The sequence below is a fragment of the Notothenia rossii genome (assembly GCF_949606895.1).
Source record: "Notothenia rossii genome assembly, chromosome: 7".
In the NCBI taxonomy this organism is placed as follows: domain Eukaryota; kingdom Metazoa; phylum Chordata; class Actinopteri; order Perciformes; family Nototheniidae; genus Notothenia; species Notothenia rossii.
Genome location: NC_136905.1, coordinates 13922677 through 13945298, shown reverse-complemented (window position 1 = coordinate 13945298; position 22622 = coordinate 13922677). Strand labels below are relative to the sequence as shown.

The window sequence follows — 22622 nt, the reverse complement described above, 5'->3', positions numbered from 1 at the left end:
TTCTAATGAAAGTTTGGATATGTTGTGCAGCTCATATAATCACTGCTTTTGATATGCAATTGGTGTATGCAATAGAGAATACAATTCTAAACTTATATACTAAGACTAAACAAGAGTAAAAACACTGTGGACGCGCAAAAACTCAGTCTTTACAAAAATATGCGTTTGACCTTTTATTTGCTAAGCAAAAATGCAATATTCCATATCCATATGCGTATATCCTTGTATGCGTGCGTGCGGTCAACAAAAATTGTCCTTCTTTAGCTCACTCCCCCATCTATTACCCAGTGTGCCGGTAAAAGCAACCGGATATAAGCACAAACGTCACCACACAAATGACACGCCCACCACCTATAGTGACTCAAAAAACATGTATCGTAACAAACACAGAAATGGCTTCATATGTGGCCCCTACATTCCGCCCCCTAATTATATCAACATAATAATTACACAACTGAAAAATGATTTAGGAGACAATCAAGGAAAAAACTTTTAAGGATAAAAACGTCCTTTGTTAAAGTGTCCTCTTCTTCTTTTGGCAAAAAATAGAAAATAAAATAGAAAATATATAGTTTGTTAGCCTATGAAGGAGTGATCTTTACTATCACTTAGTAAAAAGTCGGAAAAAACGTCAATGTCAAGGTCTATGAAGGAGTAACCCACTAATTTCCTCAAGGCTCTTCTGCTTCCTGTAGAAGGCAGATCTTTGTGATAGGCCTGTCCAGATAGCTAGTTTTTGTCTTCACTCGCACCTGACGTACAAGTCCTCTTCTGTCTGGAATGGTTTGTACAATCCTTCCTTGCGAGGTGCTGAGTCATCGACTATGAGCACAATATCTCCTGGTATGAAGTTGCGCTTGACATTTGACCACTTCTGTCGTTCCTGGAGTAGAGGCAAGTATTCCTTAATCCATCGTTTCCAAAACAAGTCTGAGATGTACTGAACTTGTTTCCATCTTCGACGAGCATATATGTCCTCTTTATGAAACAGTCCAGGTGGAAAAGATGGCTTGGTTTTTAGCAGCAACAGATGGTTAGGGGTTAGTGCTTCCAAGTCATTGGGATCTGTGGATGCTCTCGTTATGGGACGGCTGTTGATGATGGATTCGGCTTCACAAAGAACCGTGTGAAGACACTCTTCATCAAGGTTCTGTGCCTTCAGGCTGGAATTCAGAACCTTCCTCACATATCTGATCAACCTTTCCCATACTCCTCCATGATGGGATCCAGTAGGGGGATTGAAAGTCCACTTTATTCCTTTCTGAAGGAGGGTGTTGTTGATTTTAGCAATATTCAACCTTTCTATAGCCTCTCTCAATTCACGCTCAGCTCCGACGAAGTTGGTTCCATTATCTGAGCGTAATTCCAATACTTGTCCACGTCTTGCGATGAAGCGTCGAAGAGAAGAGCACAAAGGGATCTGTATCCACGGATGAAGCTACTTCGATGTGGATGGCTCTTACTGTTAAGCATGTGAAGAGAACACCATACATTTGAACTGTACTCCTTCCTCGCTTGACCTCAAAAGGTCCAAAATGGTCAACTCCAACACGAGTGAATGGAGGTTCATCTGGAGAAACTCTGTCTCGAGGTAAATCTGCCATCTGCTGCATTCCTGGAGCTCCATTTAGTCGCCGACAAACAATACATTTTGACAGGGTTTTCCTTATAGCCACACTAGCACCAGGAATCCAGTATCTTTGTTGCAGGCTCGATAGCATGTGGTTACGACCACCGTTACGACAATCTAAAAGTTAATCTTAGTGAAATAAATAAGAAAAGACTCAGTCTCCGATCTTGGATGTGAATCACACACATAACCAACAGCCTATCCTGCATACACTCTAAAATATCTCCTTTTAACTTTAACAGGTAGAAAGCATGATGGCTCAGAAGAGACTTCTTGAATCATTGAATGATTTGAGTTCAGATGAGCTTAACCAATTCAAGTCACTCATTGAATTAGAGGAAAGTTTCCCACGGATCCTAAGGGGTCAACTCAAACTGGCAAACACAGATGAAACGGTGGATCTGATGATGAAGACGTTCAGCGGAAAGTGTGTGAATATGACCAAAACGGTTATAAAGACGATGAACATGACTGATGTGGTGCAGAGATTGTCAGACATCAGCTCAGGAACCAAAGGTAAGAGAAAACAGACAGAAATATGTATATTCCGATACCAAATGTATCTTAAGCCATTGAACGGTGTTGGAATATCTTTAAGTGGATATATAAATAATTATATTGTCAGGATGAAATAAATGGAATTGGCCTATTCTTTTCTTTTTGTTTATTCCTCAGAGGAACCGCTTCCCTCTCTGATCCAGAGCGTGAGTAATGTCCCATCAATTTCACACAGCGCAGGCTTTAACTCGGTAGAATAAGAAGACTGTTAATAATCTTCATCCTGAACTTCATTTTTTTGTCCCAGATAGTTTTCTTAAAAGAATAATCTGATCATGCCAAATTAGGTACAGATACGTTCTTAGCCATTAACGTTATCTATATAGTCAGGGGTGCACATACCTTTTTTTAGTTAGTTACTTAGATGAGACGTTGTGACGTTCTCACTCCCAACCTGTCACATATTGACGGACGGTCAGAGCCCCTCCCCGTCACTCTATTACGTACAGGGTACCCCTTGGAAGTCAGTTTTCAACGGGCAGGGGCGTCCCATAGACCTTCATAGACCTCCCATAGCGTTGATAATGGACGCCATGAGAACGCTCCCCGACGGTCGGTTGTTAATATAATAATTATTTATTTTATAATAGTCACACTCGATTTTGCCAATTTTCTTGTTGCCCCAGCTGGTCGACACCTCTTTTAGCAGAAACAAAGGCTACATTAATGTATTAAATCGATGTTAATCCATGTGTGTGGTTGTGGAATTAATGGACGTGCCGTTGTGCGATTGCGCAACGCAATCATTTACAAACTCTTCAACTACGACCCTAATTATATTTAAAAACATTTTAGAAGGCCTCACGAAATACTTTAATGTACATTTTAATTTAAATGTGAAGGGATGTGTGTAATGTGTTGATTATTATTCACTCGCGGATCTATGTATATACTTTATCTATGTAATACTTTATTCCGAGTTTGCTTGCTTTTCTCTTTGAAGGTCATCACATAACGGCATTGTAATACACGGTTCGGCTGCATTAAATATAACATATCTGCCGTAGTTCACTATTGTGACCTCCCGCGTGTGACGTAACATGGGGGAAACAAGGGGGAGAGCGGCCGGTGTAACGTGTTAATAAACATGGATCCCAATGAGTTTCGACACAGATGACACCGAAGAAGTTGAACATGAATATTCGAATGCATATGACGGACCACAACCTTATAATTATGAGCCTGCTAGGCGTCCAAGAGACAAGGAGCAGCCAAGGATTAGAAGAAATAACGGCCATCGGAGAGAAATTGAGCTGTGGTGTGAGGAGAACCAGTGGAGAACTGGGCAGCTATCTTGGTGAGTGACCGGCGTTAGTTACAGAATGTTAGCTAACGTCACATCACAACATTGTGAAGTTAGCTATCATATATCAGGCTATAACTAAAGTAGCATTGATGATATAGTAACGTTACTGGCAGGACTGTTGAAACTAATGCGCAAGTATCAGCCGTATCTCGCCTTACCTAATGCAACTCCACACTACGGTGCTGTGTACCGGAGGGGAGACGCGAGATACGGCTGATACTTGACGATCTGGCGGAGAAAGGTTGTGGAGCCTCCGTTGATATGTCGTTGTAAATGGCTTGATGGAAAGCAGGTGTGTAGTCGGGGAGGGTGCACAGCTGATTGCAGCAGGTGAGTGGAGGTTGAGCCGGGAGCCAGGAGTGATAGCCACCACGCACACACAAACAACACAGACAGGGGGAAACAAACAAACACAAAGGAGACGGCTGGAGCAGTACAGCCACCACAGCGTTACCTAATGCAACTCCACACTACGTCTTACGGTGCCGTGTACCGGAGGGGAGAGAGAGAGAGCAGTGAAGGGGGGGAGAGAGAGAGAGCAGCGAAGGGGGGGGGGTAGAGAGAAGTAATACGGTTTCCTGATAAAGCTGTGGAGACGGAGTATGTGCTGCAGGGAGGTGGATGCACAACGCACCCAGGAACGAACGCTAGCTCCGGTCCTTTTTACTGTGGACTCGATGTCCTGACAGGCTGGTATTTGTGCAACCTGCACAAACACAATACTGTACCATGATTACAAATGGTGAAATACAATGTAAAACTACCGAAAAATACCAGCTCACTAAAACACAACCGCTCAACTCAACGCAACTACTAACTATACCCGCGGTCAGAGAGCGGAAATGTTTACCCTTTGTGATGTAATATGACGCGTTTGATGTATGACCTTAAAAAAAAGCCGTTTTTAAGAGCAGAGCTCAAAATTGCTCCTTTTCCTCTGAATTCCTGCCCTTATGTCTCGTAAAATATATCAAATCCTACATTCACTTTTTTAATTGTAATTTTCAAGCAAGTTTAAGCATAAATGTAGAAAAAAAATAAAACCTGCAAGATGCTCTTTAAGGTCTTATTTTGAATAAGAAAAAAACTTTGGGGGTATAAATATTAAGCCTGACAAAGTACTAATATATTGCTTTCCTGCAATGCTAACTACTGTATGTTGAAGCACTTATTTTAACTGATATTATACATATGTATTATACTCTTATAAGATGTATGTAGATAGTATAAGAAATGTGCAGAATATGACAGTTTAATGGTGGAGTATACACACATATTGATAGATGTCTTGTAATGCACTGTTGAGGAACCTGCGACCCAGGTTTATCATCTCCCACCTTGTCAGGTGTTGAACAATCAATAAATAAAGAACACAGAATTATTAAATATAAAACACAGAATTTGTGTGATTATACTAAATGATTTACAAATAAACACCACTGCATATTTACAACTGTTACACATGCTGATGTAACGCAAATGTTTCCAACTTGGGATCAATAAAGTATATCTTATCTCTTTCGACTCCACTTCGAGCGATATAATAACTAACAAAGCACTTATATACTTATAAAGGACTGGCTTATCTAAAGCCAGTTAGCACTTGAAATGTTTTAGCTCTATGTAACCTGATGTACTTATATGATTTTGTTTTCGTCAAGTTTGTATCTTGTTGGTCGAACGCACCTATTGTAAGTCGCTTTGGATAGAAACGTCAGCTAAATGCAATCTAATTTAATGTAAGATGATCGATGGCTACTGCCATATTTGCCTCTGGACCAGGCCCGGTTCCAGAACAAAATGACTCGGGGTGCATCTGAGATTAGAGAGGGTGCAGTGGTAAAGTGCTATTTTTTTTAGTGGGGAGTGGACCTAACACCCTCTAGGCGGGTCCTCACCTCCTCTAGGGGGGTCCGGGGGCATGCTCTCCCGGGACGATTATTTTTTTTAATATTGAAGTTAAAACCATCAATCTGGTGCACTTTGAGAGCAACATGAAGAGATCTATGGATACATCTCAACATACATATGAAACAGAACTGTAAACAGATTTACTTTTTCTTTATGGATATTTTACAAATCACTCCCCTTTAAAGACCGAAATGTCTACATGCATAGCAGAAGATTGCATCTTCTTATTATGGGAAATATGAAAACGTCTTTTAAAACTACAATTCCCAGTAGAGACGTGCCATAGAGCATGTTGCAAAACACACAATAGCCAGCATGTGTCGTTCTGGGGACGGGGTGGGGGAGGGGGTGGTTTTAATAAGTGTAGTCTTCCTCACTGTCTCCTTCACTGTCCTCTATTTCCACTTATTGCATGGTAGATGATGAAGATGCTGCAGATGCACCTCCCTGTCCCTGTTTAAGCCTCCAATTTGCTTTCTCCAAAACTTGTGGCCAAAACTGTGAAGTCCTTGCATTTCCTGAGGCCAAGTTGAAGGATCAAATACTAAGAAATTATCACATGACTTGAAGTCATATCTGATTTCAGATGTGGGAAGTAAATAAATACAATTATTCAAGTACTGTACTTAAGTACCATTTTGAGATACTTGCACTTTACTTGAATATTTATATTTTATGCTACTTAATAGCCTACTTCTACCCCACTACAATTCAGAGGTAAATGGTGTACTTTTACTCCACTACATTTATTTAATACCTTTAGTTACTTTACTGATTTGGATTAATGATTTGAAATATAATCAAGTTTTAAATCAGACTTCTAAATCAGAGTTCCACCTGGAGTAAATCCACAAGCTACCCTGCAGTATACAAAGTCATTCAAACTAGCTGCACCTTTAACAGCTTTGATAACACTTTATTGATCAATCATTATAGAATATATCATATATATTATTCTGAAATGGACCAATCTGCACAATCACTACTTTTACTGTCGCTACTTACAGCAGCCCTGTCTGTGCACACGTCGACAAACTCTGTCATCCAGTGTTCTAAGCCTCTGCCTTCACAGGTCCGTCGGTTATGGCCTGCGCGACTCGGCCAGTAAGTCCAAGAAAGTCAGAAGATTTTTAGCAGGAAGCTAAATGCTTAATGTGTTTTGTTTTTTTGGACATGTCTAGAGTGCTGACAAGAAACACGAAACACGTGTAGACAAAATATGTGTTTTGTTTTGATGACCTATCAGGTACGCAAAGGCGCGCAGTGATAAAAGGGACGTTACGCAATTCAGATTTTTGCCACGCATGCGTAACTGCGTACCAGTTATGTCCACCCCTGTATATAGTATTTGTTCAAATACAAAAAAAGATGAAACTGGTTAAACAGCCACTCAGCCTTTGAAAGACTTACCAAAGAAGTCAAATAAAGTCATGAATCAAACACGCCGTTTATACAAAAAGAAAATGGTTTTGTGATGAATTGGATGAACAATATAAAGTGTAGTGATATGTTGTGCGTGACATGGCTGATGTTCTCTTACCACATCCACTCTTGTAAAAAACTGAAACTGACGAGATGTAAACAATAACAACATCTGTAATTATTCCAGCTAAGAAATTGCTCTTTTGCCCCATTAACGTCTCCTTTGATTTTACCAGGTGGAAACGATGGCGTCTGTCATAGAGCTGCTTCTGGAAACACTGAAAGATTTGAGTGACCAGGATTTACAGAGTTTCCAGATGGTCCTGAAACAAATTCTCCCTGGCAAAAAGCTCTCAGGCATTTCAATAGGGTGGCTCATGATGAGAGACAGGCAGGACATGGTGTTTTATTTGGTGCGAGATCACAGCCAGCACATACTGCTGGAGATGACCACTGAGGCTTTTGAGAAGATGAACAGGACTGATCTGGTGCAGAGGCTGTCACAAAGCAGCTCAGGACCCAAAAGTAAGACAAATAAAACACAAACATCTTTAAATCATCAAACCTGTTTTTCATACTTGAATAACAGAAATTGTTTTATTTTCTTTACATTCTAAATGTATACATGTAAATATTGATTAATTATGTCTATATTTCCTAGTGTACAAAATATTTTGTAGGAATAATGAGAACAATGAAGAATATTTTGGGAGAGGATAAAAATGACTGTTGAGTTGGTTTATTTCCACTTTAACCTTTTTCTCTTCAGAGAAACACTCAGAGGCACAGCGACCTGCAGTGATCCAGAAAGTAAGTAATGTCACATCTGTGTGACTTTCTACAACACACCTTTCCTTCAACAGATAATGATATGACCCAAACACATGATCGACTTATCTATGATGATCTGTCTGTCTGTCTGTCTGTCTGTCTGTCTGTCTGTCTGTCTGTCTGTCTGTCTGTCTGTCTGTCTGTCTGCCTGCCTGGCTGCCTGCCTGTCTGTCTGTCTGTCTCTCTGTCCGTCCGTCTGTCTGTCTCTCTGTCCGTCCGTCTGTCTGTCTGTCTGTCTGTCTGTCTGTCTGTCTGTCTGTCTGCCTGCCTGTCTGTCTGTCTGTCTGTCTGTCTGTCTGTCTGTCTGTCAAACACAACACCAACTAACTAGTTTATAGCTAATTTGTACACATTTGTAATTGTCCAAGAGGAATTTACACATGTCTAATGAATGTATTGATTTTTTTAAGATAGCAACAATGGCAGCTGTTAAACATCTGCTTTTGGAAACTCTGAATGATTTGAGAAACGAGGATCTAGAGAAATTCAAGCAGTCCCTGGATTTAATTGTTACCATGAAAAAAAAAATACACATGTCATGGGAGTTGAGATCCTCAACAGACAGAGCTCAAACAGTGGAACAGATCATTCAGATCTTCGGCCAACAGTGTGTAGAGATAACCATGGAGGTTTTGAAGAACATTAACAGGACTGATCTGATGCAGAGGTTGACAAAGCCCAGCTCAGAACTCAAAGGTCAGACAAAGAAGAAAAACAAAACTTCACATCACATAAACAAGTTGTTCGTAAACGTTTCATCACATACATTTTATAATTCATAATAAAAAAGGAATTGTGCAACCTCGGTGTCATCATCAATGTGAAATATAAAAAAACTTGGGACAGGAATCAATGCAAACTTTAAAGAAATATTAAAATACCACAGACATAGTCTCAACAAGAAACAGAACGTTTTACGTTTAAGCAGGGCCGGCCCCGACCAATTTGCCGCCCTAGGCAAGTTTTTAGCGGGTGGAGGGGACAGGAACGCTTGATGCTGCTGCAGTGCTAGGCTCTGCTGAGGTGGCCCAGGGCCGGCCCTGCGTTTAAGTAGTTTAGTTTAGTTGCTGGGATCTTGTGTGTTAGACATTGACTTTATTTTCTCTCTTCAGAGATGTACTCTGTGGATGAACATCGACCTGCACAGTCCGAGGGAGTGAGTCTGACTTTACACATCACAGCTTTCATTCAATAGATGCAAGTTGTTAACCATATCCATCTTGAACTTAACAATGATGATGCAAACCAAACCGTTTTTAAGGTTGATCTCTTCTGTCAAAATGATTTTTTCCTCGCTGATGTTCTGATCAGATTAGCAGACTGAAGTCTGAATACTAATATCAAAGTTTGCATTCGTGAAGAAAAAAGCTAAAAATATTTAATAGAACAGATGTTAGTGTGTCTTTGACTTGAGAGATCTTGTCAACATTTTTGAAAACCCACTTGCCTGAAACGATGACTGATAAAATGAAAACAAACTCATATTTATTTCTATCGAGAAATAACACCTTTTATTAAACATCTGTTTATTTGTTCAGGCACCAATTGCAGCAGAGAAAGAGATCCTTTTGAAAACTCTTAAGGATACGAGTTATCATGAGCTCTACAGATTTCAATGGTTGCTGCAGTTCACGTACTTCCAGAAGAGCATATCATGCACCTTTCATGGATATCCCAATTGGACAGCAAGTGCGTCCCAGCTAGTGGATCAGATGGTGGAGACCTGTGGTCCGCAGTCTGTGGAGGTGACAAGGGAGGTTTTAATGGACCTGAACAGAACTGATCTAGTGGAGAGATTATCAGAGACTATCTTAAGACCCAAAGGTAAGAGAAAGAAAACAAAAACTGCTACATCACACAGAAGAGAGTGAGTTTTATTTGTAATTGTTGCAATGCTTTTGTGTTTGAGTTTATTTTATTTTAAGGAATAGTTCAACTACAAAATGACCAGTTGTTCTGTATTACAATGACTCAACCTGAGTTCTCTTTAATTCTTGAAGACATCTGTTTTCTTGCATGCCTCCACTGTGAGTTACAAAAGAAAAAATGTAGATATTTGAATGAATTTAAGTAAATGGGGAGCGTGTTTAATAACAGCACAACTATACCAAAATAACCTCACTGTTTGAAACACTTTTGCATTAACAGTCTCATACTTGGAAATGCGTTGCTCTTCTCCACACATCAGAAGTAGTGAGCTAGTGCCTGGATGAATAAGACTTTGATTATACTGCACGAGTTGTGTGGGAGTTTGTAAATTAAAGTGTTATATAGATGCAGTTATAGCTTATATAGTTTTCCTGTTTTTTAACACGGCTCCCGATTATTAAACACTTTTGATTCTTCGTAACTCAAGTGCAGTAATGAAGAAAAGAAAAAAACAATCCTTAAGAAGTCGTTGATAATCTGATTTTGAATCAGTGATGATGAGGCTTTTCCTTGGTTTTCTCCTTAGATAAACATCCGTCCAAACCACCGAAGGAGGTGAGTCATATCACATCAGAAACACTTTACACAACACGGCTCTCATTTGGGTTTTACAGTTTGCAAATGTTGACAGTAAAGAGGTGGAAAATGTTTTCAACTAGTGGAGATATTATATTTAATTCCCTCTGATGACATTGAATCCATTAGGAAGTAACCGTGGCATCACTGGAGGAGAAGCTTCTGGAAACACTTGAAGATTCAAGTGATGGAGAGCTCGAGAAATTCAAGCGTGGCCTCCAAAGAATCTCAAGTCAGAGATTAGAGACGGCAGGGAGAGTTGAGATTGTGGATCTGATGGTGGAGATCTACGGCCAACAGTCTATGGAGGTGACAATGGAGATTTTAAAGAAGATGAAAGAAAACGATTATGGTCTGGAGCAAAAGTTGTCAAACATCACTTTAGGATCCAAAGGTGTGAAAAGCCAAGTGTATTTTTATTGTATTATTTCAAGCTTCCAAAAAGACACCACTCACCAGTTTTTCCTGCATAACAAATGTGCTCTAATGCTATATCGGCGCTATGTAGCACGTAGTGCTAAAGGGCATAGAAGTTACCATATGATTAAAAAAAAAGAAAAAATTAAGGAACATCATTAAAAAAAAATCTTGTTTCTCCACAAGGGCCTTCAAGAAGATTGAAGCTTGAGGGCAGTGAAAAAATGATGGTAATTCCTTAATTTTTGTTAAGTGTTCATCTTATTTGGGTTAATTTATATGATTATTCCAAAAGTCACATCTGAACTTATTTGTAAAAATGATTGTCCTCTGCAGAAGGACTCCAGTGGCTGGACTAAACTTGAACCTGAGGTGAACAGTACAGATGAAGATGAGGCATCAACTTACAGGTAAAAATTGTTTCCTAAATACTGCATATTATCAAACTGGAAATATCGTAAACACTGAAGCTTCGGTCTTGGGAATTCTTCACAGAGAGAACACGAAGATCTGCTACAAATATTTCCCCAACAGTATTAATGCTACATTGTTTACCAAATACAAACTCTGTATTTTCTTCATGATATTTTAGCCTAAAGTCTGAAGCGGGAAACTTTGAATGCAGTGTCTCTGGCTTGCGCTGGGTCTGTCAGGAAAAGGTCAGCTTTAAGTACCAGTTTTGCTCTTCGGAGGAACCCATGAAGAGGATGGAAATGATGAAATACATGCCTGCAGGTCCCCTGATAGACATCACAGTGATTTCTGGGAAGTTATTTGAAGTGTACCTGCCACACTGGATCTGCATAGGTAAGTGATCATGGAGGAAAATATCAAAATAATCAATACAATTGTTTTATTCACATTCATTTATTGTACTATGCAGATGACATCCCTGAAATATTGCAAAAGTTTGCAGTCCTGCACATAGATGACTGTGGAGATGTTGTGGAAAAAGTGTCTGAAGTCACATCGTCCCATGTCAAGCTATCTGAACCAGTTTTCTCTCGAAAAGCCGTCCTGATGAAAATGGGCTTTCCAGTAAAAATACACTGTAACGTTTTGATTTATTCAAAAGCCTACGCATCCTGCACCGTTCTTCATGTTTACCTGACCCCGCTCGATCCTGCTCTTAAAGAGGTGACTGAATATCTTACTTTCACACATTCAAAATGAAATCAAAACCTACAATGGAGTATTTGGGCTAAATTGTGAAAATAACATCTTTAATTCTTAAAGTAGTCCTGTTATGAGAGTAAAGTCATAAGTGAGGGTAAACATATGAAGGAAATATTATCTGAAAAGGGTCCTATTGTATGAAATGGAAATGGAGGATTTTAATACAATCAACTTCCAATCGTCAAACAGGAACACAGCACCGCACACAGTGAATTCTAGTCTCTGCCTTTAACCCATCCTTAAACAAGAAGCAGTTGACTGCTATATTACAGTGCCCAGTGTGGGGCTCTGGTGCCTTGCTCAAGGTTACCTCAGCATGACCAGGAGACCAACTGCCACCTCACAAAGTATCAGTCCCCACTCTTCACTTTATCCGTTCAGGGACTTGAACCTTCAACCCTCTGGTCGCCAAGCCAAGTCCCTACAAACAGAGCTAGCTCTGCTCAAAGCTAGAAGCTATGTTTGCAATATGACTCTCAATGATCGATACATGGTTGACATATAACCTTATACTTATCATTGTGTTATAACGTGTTCGCTGATAATACTTATCAAGCGAGATATCATTAGTTTGAGCTGCTTCAAACAGCAAAGCATTTAAGCCAATTTAACTGTTTCACGTGTTGCTATAAATGTTAAATACAATCACAGACGTGCCTCAGACCTATTCGGTGGTAATTGTCGATGACGCTGCAGCTTGGTTTGATCTAACTTATTTAGTTCCTCTCAAAACGTTAAAGACATTTTTTCTCGAAGGTATGACTTTTTTATCATGACCTTTTCCTCAGTGGCCATTCTGAAATAACAAAATCTAAAATAAACTTTTATTTTTCTAGATACTGACCCTAATACTCTGTTGTTAAAACCTTATTGTTTCATGAATGTATTTTAAACACAGATGTTTCTTACTGTAAACTTGAAGCAGGGTTGTGCTTAGATTTAATTTTTTTTCCAGACAATCGACAAGGACAATAAAGAATACAAATTCATCCTAACGCCACGCCCAAACAATCACCTGAAAATGCACCAAGATTTCAACCTCACAGCAGGCATAACGGCCAAGATTCGCCCAGAGGTACAGTTTGAATTGCCAGTAAATTGGGCCAGGTTCCTGGTATTGCTAATGCTGACTAGACTAGAATGGATGTGACACTATTTAAAATGGGACAGTTATTCATTTTTTAAATAACACCTGTGTTAACCTTTCAGTGAGATGTCAAAATGGCTAACGTTTAATATATCAATATCAAGGGAACTCACAAATAGTCAAGATCTCCTCTAGACTTAAACATCCCACTGAGGTGGACTGCCTTTGCACCATCAGCTTTTTAATTTCCAACCACCAGGCATTGGAATATGTTTCGAGCTGAGCGTAAAATATGCTGGTATTTGTATTTGATAGATCTGCTCTTTTGTTGATTTGTATGTATTTATCTACCCAGGGACTGCAGATGGAACTGAGCTAATAGCTAAATTATACCATACATCATCTCTTCCCTTTTTATAATGAATGTATTGTTATGCATTGTCCTTGTTTAATAAACGCATAATAATAAGATATGCCATACAGACAGAAGAATTAGCCATGGTTCTGGAGCTAAAATCTGTTAATCTAGGGGAGCGAATGTGAGAAAATTGATTCTTGTAATTTAACAGTGGCATATCAAATTGTGGACTTAGTCAAAAACCGGCATGTACTGTATATACCATCAAACTTAAGTTCAACAATAAGGACTTCTCCATTTGAAATAACCAGCATCCTATTTTCTGTTGGCCATGTGACAAATTCACTTTTTTTTAACAACTGAAATCTTTAGTTTATTCAATATTGACCCTCACATCTCATTTTGTCATCTCTCTCTTTTTTTTCTTCTCACACAGAAAATAACCCTCAGCAATAGTAGCCAAAGCCAACGCTCAATATTCTTTGATGTGCGCTTTAAGAATCCAATCAGTGACTTCGACCTTACACTCTCACAACTTAACAAAGGGAAACTCAATTCACAGTATGAAGTATGGAGCTATGAGATTCTGAAAGGTCAGTGGGCATTATTACTTCCTGTACACCATGTGAAAAAAGTTATCTTTCTTTCTTTTCCTGATGCTGCAGTACCGCCTGCCATTTGGCAGCAGACAGAACAGTTTGTTGCTGGGGTGATGGGGGTCTTTGATAATCCTGTGGGCTTTCTTCCTGAGCCGCTGAGAGTAGAGGTCCTCCATGGATGGCTGCTCCGTCCTGGTGGAAACGGTGAAACTGCCATACCAGTAAATGAAGCAGTGCGTCAGGATCTTCTCTATGGTGCACCTTTAGAAGGTCACGATCCTCTCTATGGTGCATCTGTAGAAGTTTCAGAGTATCCTAGAGTCTGCTTGAACGTCTGCAGCCAATGGAGGAAGAAGAGCCGCTGTCGAGCTGTTTTGGTGATAGTGTTAGTGTGATGAGTCCATGTCAGGTCCTCAGTGATGTTGAGATGGAGGTTGTTATCCTGGCACCAAGATATCAGGGTTTCGACCTCCTCTCTGTACGACGACTCGTCGCCGTTGGTGATCAGGCCGATGGCGGTCGTGTTGTCAGTAAACTTCACGATGGTGTTGGAGCTGTGTATGGCCACGCAGTCGTTTGTGAACAGGGAGTAGAGGAGGGGGCTGAGCACACAGCCCTGAGGGGCTCCGGTGTTGAGGATCAGGGTGGAGGATGTGATGCTTCCCATCCGCACTGCCTGGGGTCTGCCCGTCAGGAAGTTCAGTATCCAGTCACAGAGGGGCGCGGTTGAGCCTGAGATCCCTGAGCTTGATGACCAGCTTGGAGGGCACGATGGTTTTGAAAGATGAACTGTAGTCAGTGAAAAGCATTCTCACATACGTGTTCCTCTGGTCCAGGTGTGAGAGGGCAGTGTGGATTACATTATATTACATGTTACTTGTTAGACGCTTTTATCCAAAGCGACTTACATACTCAATACTGTGGACAATCCCCACAGGAGCAATTTGGGGTTAAGTGTCTTGCCCAGGGACACAACGACATGCTGACTGCAGTAGGACTCGAACTTGCCAGCACACTATCCACTGAGCCACATCCTCCTTTCATGAGGGCTATGGTGTCGTCTGTGGACCTGTTTTGCTCTATAGGCAAACTGCAGGGGGGGCAGAGAGTCAGGGAGGGAGGAGGTGATGAATGTTTTGACTAACAGCGCAAAGCACTTCATGATGATGGAGGTGAGTGCCACTGGGTGGTAGTTATTGAGGCTGGTGGTTTTAGTCTTTTTGGGGACAGGAATAATGGTGGAGTGTTTGAAACATGCAGGAACTAGACTGCAGCAGGGACTTGTTGAAGATGTCTGTGTGCTGTGAACACCTCTGCCAGCTGAACTGCACACACACTGAGTACACTTTTGGAAGAGCAAGATGTCAATATATGCACAAGAGAGGAATTACAAAACCCAACAAATTATTATCATACATTGCCTTTAACATAATGTTTTAATTAGTGTACCATAATCCCCTTGTGTGCAATTGTAATGTTTAGAAAGGACAATCAAGCTCCCAGTTTAAACAGCCAATCACAGCATGCAGTGTTAGTGTGTCCTACATTAAACGTGTATGTCAAATTGTCATCCGTCATATTTCTTGCTAACCATATCTGTCTATTTTGCAGTGGAAGCTACGGGTGGACCGTCCTCAGAAAATGGATCAAGGGACAGTGAGTTGTTTATCTACATAGCAAAGCACCTTGAATTGCCTTGTGTTGAAAGGTGCTATATAAATAAACTTGCCTTGCCTTATATTAGGTTTTCTTGCTATTATAAAATAGAAGACTTGAAAAGGATACTATTTATTTTCCACCAGAGCGAAAAGTCTTTAGTCCACAAAGACTTAAAAGCCCTACACAAAAGACATTGGAGAGATATAGCAGGGTTTGCAGCTTGGTTATGGGTGAAAAATAATAGACCAGCAAATGGGAATATTTTCTACAGAATTAGCAGGTTAACATTTCTCCTCAAACTGCACCCTTCACATTGACAACGACACTGTCTTTACACTGAATGTTGATGTACAGTTAAAAAAAATAGTGTGACTTATGGTGCATAGTCATTTAAGGCTGTGCGATATGGACATAATCAAATTTCACAATATTTCTGGTCAAATATATTCCACCAAAATTGTAGGGTTGATTATTGGTGCTTTCACAAAATATGTAATGCAGGCACTTAAACCAGGAAAAGACACTTGCTGTAAGTGACATCAGAGATGGAGTACTCAAGTCCTGGACTCGGACTCGAGTGCCGATTTTCGGGACTCGTGACTCGACTCGGACTCGCGCACTGATTGCGACTCGGACTTGGACTCGTGAATTCTCGCGCACGATGACTTGGACTCGTGAATCGCGTACGCCGACTTGGACTCGGACTCGAGCAAATTTTCTCTGGAGTCTGATGTCCTCTATCCTGGCGAGTTCACGTACTGGGCCCCGCCATTCCGATCTAGAGATGTCTTGAGACACACCCCTCATCGTGCTGTATGGTTTCACACATTCTGCTTCCACATTGGAAAAGAGCAGCGCAAAATGCTCGTTATGTGGAAAGAATATTGAAGAGAAGGCTCCGTAACACATTACTCTAAGGATCGAGTTCAGACATATAGGCTGTCTTGAACACTATCATCAGAGTAACGTGATCTAATCAATAAAGAAAGATTGAGCCGATAACACGAAAGCACATGGCTATACTTAAAGGGGACCTATCATGCAAAATGCACCTTTGTACGTCTTTTATACATGAATATGAGTCCCCGGTGTGTCAGGGAACTCAACCCTCTCTTTTTTCATCCATATCCAAAATCTCTAAAAACGGGGCTGCAACGGATCTGATCCAGACTGATACAGATTTGAAATATCTCAACGTCAGTGACGAGGAGCTCCGCCTATATGGCCAACTCTCCACCAATCAGGCGAATGAGAGGTTGCCGTGGCATGGCAACAGCATGTTAACATGACTCTTGTAACTCGGCCCCCTCCTTTGCTGGGGGGCGTGGTCAGCTGCAGCGCATGCAAAGACAGGGTGGAGGAGAGCAAAATAGAGCGAAATGAGGCATGGCTAAAATGCATGATCTGTTTGGTATTTTGAAAAAGAAAACTTATAAATATACCTTATATAGGTATTGCCCAACAATATATTATTCAAATATAGCATGATAGTTCTCCTTTTACATGCAGAATGACGTCATTTTGCATGCTAAGTAGCCATGTGCTTTCTGGGGCTAAATCTTCATCAGTAAACCGATTTAACCGGTAAAAGTTCCTTCAAAATAAGACTCCCAATCTTATTACTATCAAAATAAAAGTACAAAACGAAAACTTTACCATAGGAAAATAATGGTATACAAATATAATCACTTCTATAAAAGGTAACTCATTTTAAATATAGTTTATTTATAAATAATAATAATAATAATAATATTAATATTCGTAATAAGCTTTAGATTTGTATAGCACCTATTACATGAATTGTAGCCAAATTCGCTTCACAGCAGTTCAATAGACAGATTAGTATAACATGACAGGATAAAAGCAATGTAGAGGAGCAGCTACATTTCAACACATATATCCACGAAGATTAATACATGAAGACTTGTGACTCAGACTTGACTTGGACTCTTCTTAGGTGACTCGGTCTTGGACTCGGACTCGAACACAGGTAATGATGACTCGGACTCGACTCAGACACTCCTTGGTGACTCGGACTTGGACTCGGACTCGAAGAGTGGTGACTCGAGAGAGACTTGGACTCGTGAATTGGTGACTTGACTACAACATATGACGTTTTCCAAAATGTAATACAAAGTGTAGTCTGACATCATGATTTCACTATGATATCCATATATGGCCCAGCCCCAACTCATTCACTTGAGATAGGATTTACCTTGGACACAAGCTGGTGTGTTGTAGCATAGATTTAGGAAGCTGAACAGTATTGAGAGACGTGGAGTAACACATTGTTGCTTTTAATATTTTTAGTTTGCTGAATATAATAACATCAGTCTTATTCTTTTAGGTCTTCTATTAAACTGGCAACCAATGACAGTGCATGTATTATTGACACATTGAATGACCGTATTATGCTATGTTGCTGTGTGCATGAAAAAAAAAGTATAAAGACTAAACCTGTCCATCATTAAGCAATATTTATTTTCCCTCAATTTGTTTCAGCTGCGAGACCCTCAGCTGGAGAGACACCTCAATACACCATGGTAGACGGTGGGTGCACATTTGATTTTGGTTTATGATCTCAGTGGATCAGCCACTTCTCTGAATCATTCAGATGTCCATTGGAAACCTTCAGAGGGGCCTTTCATGTGCCTTCTTGAGCAGGGGACCTTGCAGGTGCTGCAAGATGTTATGCATTGTGGTGTAGTGTGTTACCAATAGTTTTCTTGGCGACTGTGGTCCCAGCAGCCTTGAGAACATTAACAAGTTTCTCCCCTGTAGTTCTTGGCTGATACCTCACTTTTCTCATGATCATCAATACCCCACGGGGCCAGACCTTGTGTGGAGCCCCAGACCGAGGGTGATTGATGGTCATTTTCTGTTTCTTCCATTTCCTTATAATCGCACCAACAGTGGTCTCCTTCTCACCAAGCTGCTTTCTGATGGTCTTGTAGCCAATCCCAGCTTTGAGCCTTGAGCAGGTCTACAATCTTGTCCCTGAGGTCCTGAGACAGCTCTCTAGTCTTGCCCATGGTGGAGAGGTTGGAATCTGATTGATTGGTTCTGTGGACAGGTCTCTTTTATACAGTTAACAAGTTGATATCAGGAGTACTTTTTTAAAGGAAGAGGACTTCTGTAACCGGTCTGTGGGAGCCAGAATCCTTGTTTGTTGCAAGGGGATCAAATACTTATTTCCCACAGTTAAATTCAAATCAATTTTAATCTTATAATGTCAATTTCTGGGTGTTCTTTTTGATATTCTTACTCACACTGTTAAAATAAACCTACCATTAAAATGATAGACTGTTAATTTTTTTGTAAGTGGGCAAACTTACAAAATCTGCAAGGGATCAAATACTTATTTCCTCCACTGTATTGAAAATAAAGAAGTCACTGTTATAGAATATTTAATCATTTTCTTAGAAATATCAAGTTGGCTTCATGGCATCGTCAACGCTTTACTCATTATTCCCTCCTTCCTCAGGTGAGCACTTTGTGGATAAACATAGAACCGAGCTGACTAAGAGAGTGAACTGCGTAGCAGACATTTTGGATCAGCTCCTTGAGGAAGAAGTCATCACACAATCGATTTATGATGAAATCCTGGTAATCCCAACCTCTCGGCAGAAGATGAGGGAACTCTTCAGTGGTCCCCTGAATGCAGCAGGGCTTCGTGGTAAAGAAGTATTCTACAGAATCCTTGAGAAAGAGGAGAAATATCTCTTTGAGGAGCTAAAGGGAAAGAAGTGAATGTTGAGGAGAAATCATTTTTAGACTAAATGTACATTGTGCCTCAAGAAAGAAAGCATCTTAAACGATTCCAATGGGGAAATAGTAATGTAAATGTCTCTGTGGGGGTTCTATCAAATATAGCTTTTGCACCTTCATGTTTAATCATAGCTCTTTTTTACACTTGGACCAGTCATATTTTATAAAATGTATACGTTTTCCTGTAAGGTTAAAACCTGAGTCAGCAAACCATGTAAGTCATTCATGTAATGTAATGATGTAAGAAATGATTTAGCATTCTCACCTGACATGTAATGTTTTGATCCAGCAAATCCCAGATGGATTGAGTCTGCTTTTAACCTATTTTTTATAGATTAAAGGATGCTTGATCATGAATGATTATCCTTAGGTTTTGCATGCAGATTTTAATTTGGATTATTCTCTTATGTGCTAAAGGATTCTCTTGTTGTTTTTTCCCTCATGAAAATCTGTTTACTTTTGGAGGCCAATGTTTTCTATTTCGAAATACGTTTTCAATAAACTCTTATAAATATTACACATGTCGAGTGAATAGAGTGTTTTAAAATTTGAAGCAAACATAATGATGTAATGAAGTTAACAGATTTAGGAACGTCGCTTTCCTCCTAGATTTGTTTGAATGTTTACATGTTATTCTTATTATTTATTAAACTGATTGTTCAGAGGGATACTGGAAGAAGGTATATTCTTTTGACGTTATCCACAAACATTGATTTATTAACCAACCTCAATTTCTATGAACTACTTGTTTAGCCTTACCTTCTTGTATGTTTGGATGAAGGGAGGCAGTTTACTTGGTGATGAAAGTACAGTTTATACATTTAAAGGGGAACTGCAGCAATGTTTAGATATCCAGTCTGTTTAGGAGTCTTGAAAAGTAGCTGCTGCATGAGTTAAACAAGTTATATAAAGCCTTTGTAGCCCTAGGGAGTTGTCTGAGAGAATGCCTGTTGGAGTTCAATACTACACATTTGGAAATGTAATGTGTTTGTGTTATGTTAGATTTTCTCATTTCAGTTGTAAATTCACGTGTGGGATGTAGGGCATTACATTTCTTTTTCTCTCATGAATTCAATCAGATATACAGTGTCTATAAAAAGGTGGGATGCGACATCTCTTTTGAGTTACACCTGCTTTTTTAAGGATTCATTTTAGTGTGTTTTTCCCCTCTGAAGTGATGCTGTATTACACTCCAGTCGAACCCATCCCTCCATCCTCACCACTGCACCCCCAGATGTTATATAAGCAAAAGTGCAGCTATGTAATGTCTGTGTAACGACTGAGTCTTTAAAATACTCTTCTGCAATGAACTGTTTAAAACTGCTTTTTATTTTGTTTTATTAATGCTACCATTTTATTTCCAATATATCCTGTTATTTGTTTTATTAATATTATGGTTGGGCTTTTTATTAAGCTTTATCAATGTAAAGCACATGTCACTTTGTTTTTAAAAGTCCTGTATATAAAGTGCATATTATGTATTTGCTGGTTAAATTCAGTACACAATAGCTCTTCTTTAATAAAGGAGTTCACGGCTTCATCATGAAAGACAACTCTGCCTGTTTTAAGCTTCATGTTGAGTATGATCAGGGCCGCCTTAATGCACGGGCTGACCTGGGCTGAAGCCCAGGGGCCTACGGAGATCGGGGGCCTATCATGAGCCAATTAAAAAAAAAAAAAAAAAAAATTCCATTTTTTTTATTTTTTATTTCGGGTGTTTTTAAAAAAAAAAGTTAAATAAACAAAGTCTTGGCTTTCAGAATATTAAACTTTTATTTCCAAAATCACACGATAAATACATTTTTGAAGTTTGTAAAGGGAAGACGACAGCTCTCCCTCGCCACTCTGCTGTTCCACAGCGCCGCCCCCCCTCCCTCCACTGAAATTATGAATGTAAGGTGTATAGTAATCATAGATAACACAGCAAGGTCCGTTACAGTTTGTCTTCATCTGATTTAAAAAAAACAAAGTCTTGGCTTTCAGAATATTAAACTTGTTTCGGCAAACTCAGATGATAAATACAACTTTGAAGTTTGTAACGGCATAATTACAAGCGGAGAACGGAGTAACTTAACGTCACAGCAGGCATAACAACAGCCGGTGTTTCTCGTGAGGGTTTTCCCCGGGAAACAAACACAATACACACAAACGCAAATATACACAAACACACACACGTCAGTATGAGAATATGTTTCACATGTGACTTATTCAAATTGCGAGTGATTGAGTGAAGAAAAAGTTTGAGTGGCGCTCGGAAAAGGAAATTGTTGAGGGAAAAGGAGTTTCGAGACAAGCAGCTGTTACAAAAAATGCCGAAGCTTACAGGCTATTTTAAACCTGTAGGCCAGGATGAGGAGGAAGGACAGATGAGTTCTGTACCGAGCGGTAGCGGTGCCGGCCGCGGGGCCTCGGAGACAAGTAGGCCGTCTGGTTCTGATAGCGATGGAGTAGCGGGAAAGGAAAAACAGACAGGAGGGACATTATCTGTTGGAGGAGATGGAGAGGACGACGAGGACTTGCTACGTGGAGGGGAGCCAACGGCAACCGGACAAATACATGAGGGAGGCCCGATACGTCACTCATATGGAGGAGAGGACCAGGCGCGTGTAGAGTAGAGTGGAGAAGTGCGATCACAGAGCCTGCCGAGGCTATAAATGACTTTGATTTGTTGTTTAAATAGGGGGCCTACAGGGCCTGATGGCAGGTTAAGCCGGGCTTGAGTATGATACATATTGTGAGTCTGTATAATTTGTTTCTATTGTTTTAATTTTGAAAGTGGAGTACTCAGGTACAGTACACAGTAATTGTTCATCATAGCACTTGTGGGAGTAGTCTAACTAGTACTGATTCCTACAGTAAAAATATCTTTAAGAATGTATGGCAGAATATTTTTTTCATCCCTCATAATTTAATATCATTTTGATCGTTTAAAGAGTTTAACAATGTGCAGACAAAAGGGCGGTGGTTTGAGGAGTAAAGAGAACCACGTGACTTCAGAGAAAAGGACACAGCCTACACGTTTAACTTCGTCCTCTGGAAACTGAACGAGAGTAAACACGTAAACGACAAGCTCGTTTAAACAGAGATTAACAATGTCCTGCAGTTATTGAACATTAATGGATGGAAGGATTTACACTCCAACAACTAATGCAACAAGGTAGAGTAGAAGTCACAACGTTTGTCCGGCGCTTTTTTAAAAAACTTTATCTTAACCTTTCTGCGTTTTCTTTGCACTCATGTCATGTCAAATTGACCTTTTGGTTATATTATTCAGTCGCACATTCACTTAATAACTGCCTCACTGTCATCTTACGATTCCGTTTTGTTAGGGTTTAGTTTCCTGACGTCTAGTTTTCAAAATACGTCTGAAACTGGTAAGGCAGGTTTCATGTAAT

General features: G+C 40.0%; 2 protein-coding genes across 7 annotated transcripts in view; both read left to right on the top strand.

The window, feature by feature from the left end:
• LOC307013174 (uncharacterized protein) overlaps nucleotides 1–19744 on the top strand; it is a 28843-nt gene extending 9099 nt beyond the window's left edge. Inside the window, exons 4-21 of one of the 3 annotated variants that reach the window (XM_079640443.1) lie at nucleotides 1873–2146; nucleotides 2306–2334; nucleotides 7064–7352; nucleotides 7597–7637; nucleotides 8069–8354; nucleotides 8771–8814; nucleotides 9197–9482; nucleotides 10114–10142; nucleotides 10293–10557; nucleotides 10767–10810; nucleotides 10914–10990; nucleotides 11173–11387; nucleotides 11464–11717; nucleotides 12712–12831; nucleotides 13638–13794; nucleotides 15412–15456; nucleotides 17962–18009; nucleotides 18944–19744. In XM_079640443.1, the coding sequence (XP_079496569.1) occupies nucleotides 1873–2146; nucleotides 2306–2334; nucleotides 7064–7352; nucleotides 7597–7637; nucleotides 8069–8354; nucleotides 8771–8814; nucleotides 9197–9482; nucleotides 10114–10142; nucleotides 10293–10557; nucleotides 10767–10810; nucleotides 10914–10990; nucleotides 11173–11387; nucleotides 11464–11717; nucleotides 12712–12831; nucleotides 13638–13794; nucleotides 15412–15456; nucleotides 17962–18009; nucleotides 18944–19209 (2769 nt within the window). In that variant the 3' untranslated portion in view covers nucleotides 19210–19744. The remainder of the gene's footprint in view (nucleotides 1–1872; nucleotides 2147–2305; nucleotides 2335–7063; nucleotides 7353–7596; nucleotides 7638–8068; nucleotides 8355–8770; nucleotides 8815–9196; nucleotides 9483–10113; nucleotides 10143–10292; nucleotides 10558–10766; nucleotides 10811–10913; nucleotides 10991–11172; nucleotides 11388–11463; nucleotides 11718–12711; nucleotides 12832–13637; nucleotides 13795–15411; nucleotides 15457–17961; nucleotides 18010–18943) is intronic. The other 2 variants (XM_079640444.1, XM_079640445.1) reach the window with 2 other exon arrangements.
• Nucleotides 19745–21020: 1276 nt separating this feature from the next.
• The window catches only part of LOC307013173 (uncharacterized protein), a 158340-nt gene continuing 156738 nt past the window's right edge, over nucleotides 21021–22622 (top strand). For all 4 annotated transcript variants that reach the window (XM_079640440.1, XM_079640439.1, XM_079640441.1 and 1 more), the window contains exon 1: nucleotides 21021–21827. The gene's annotated coding sequence lies outside the window, so the exon portion shown is untranslated. The remainder of the gene's footprint in view (nucleotides 21828–22622) is intronic.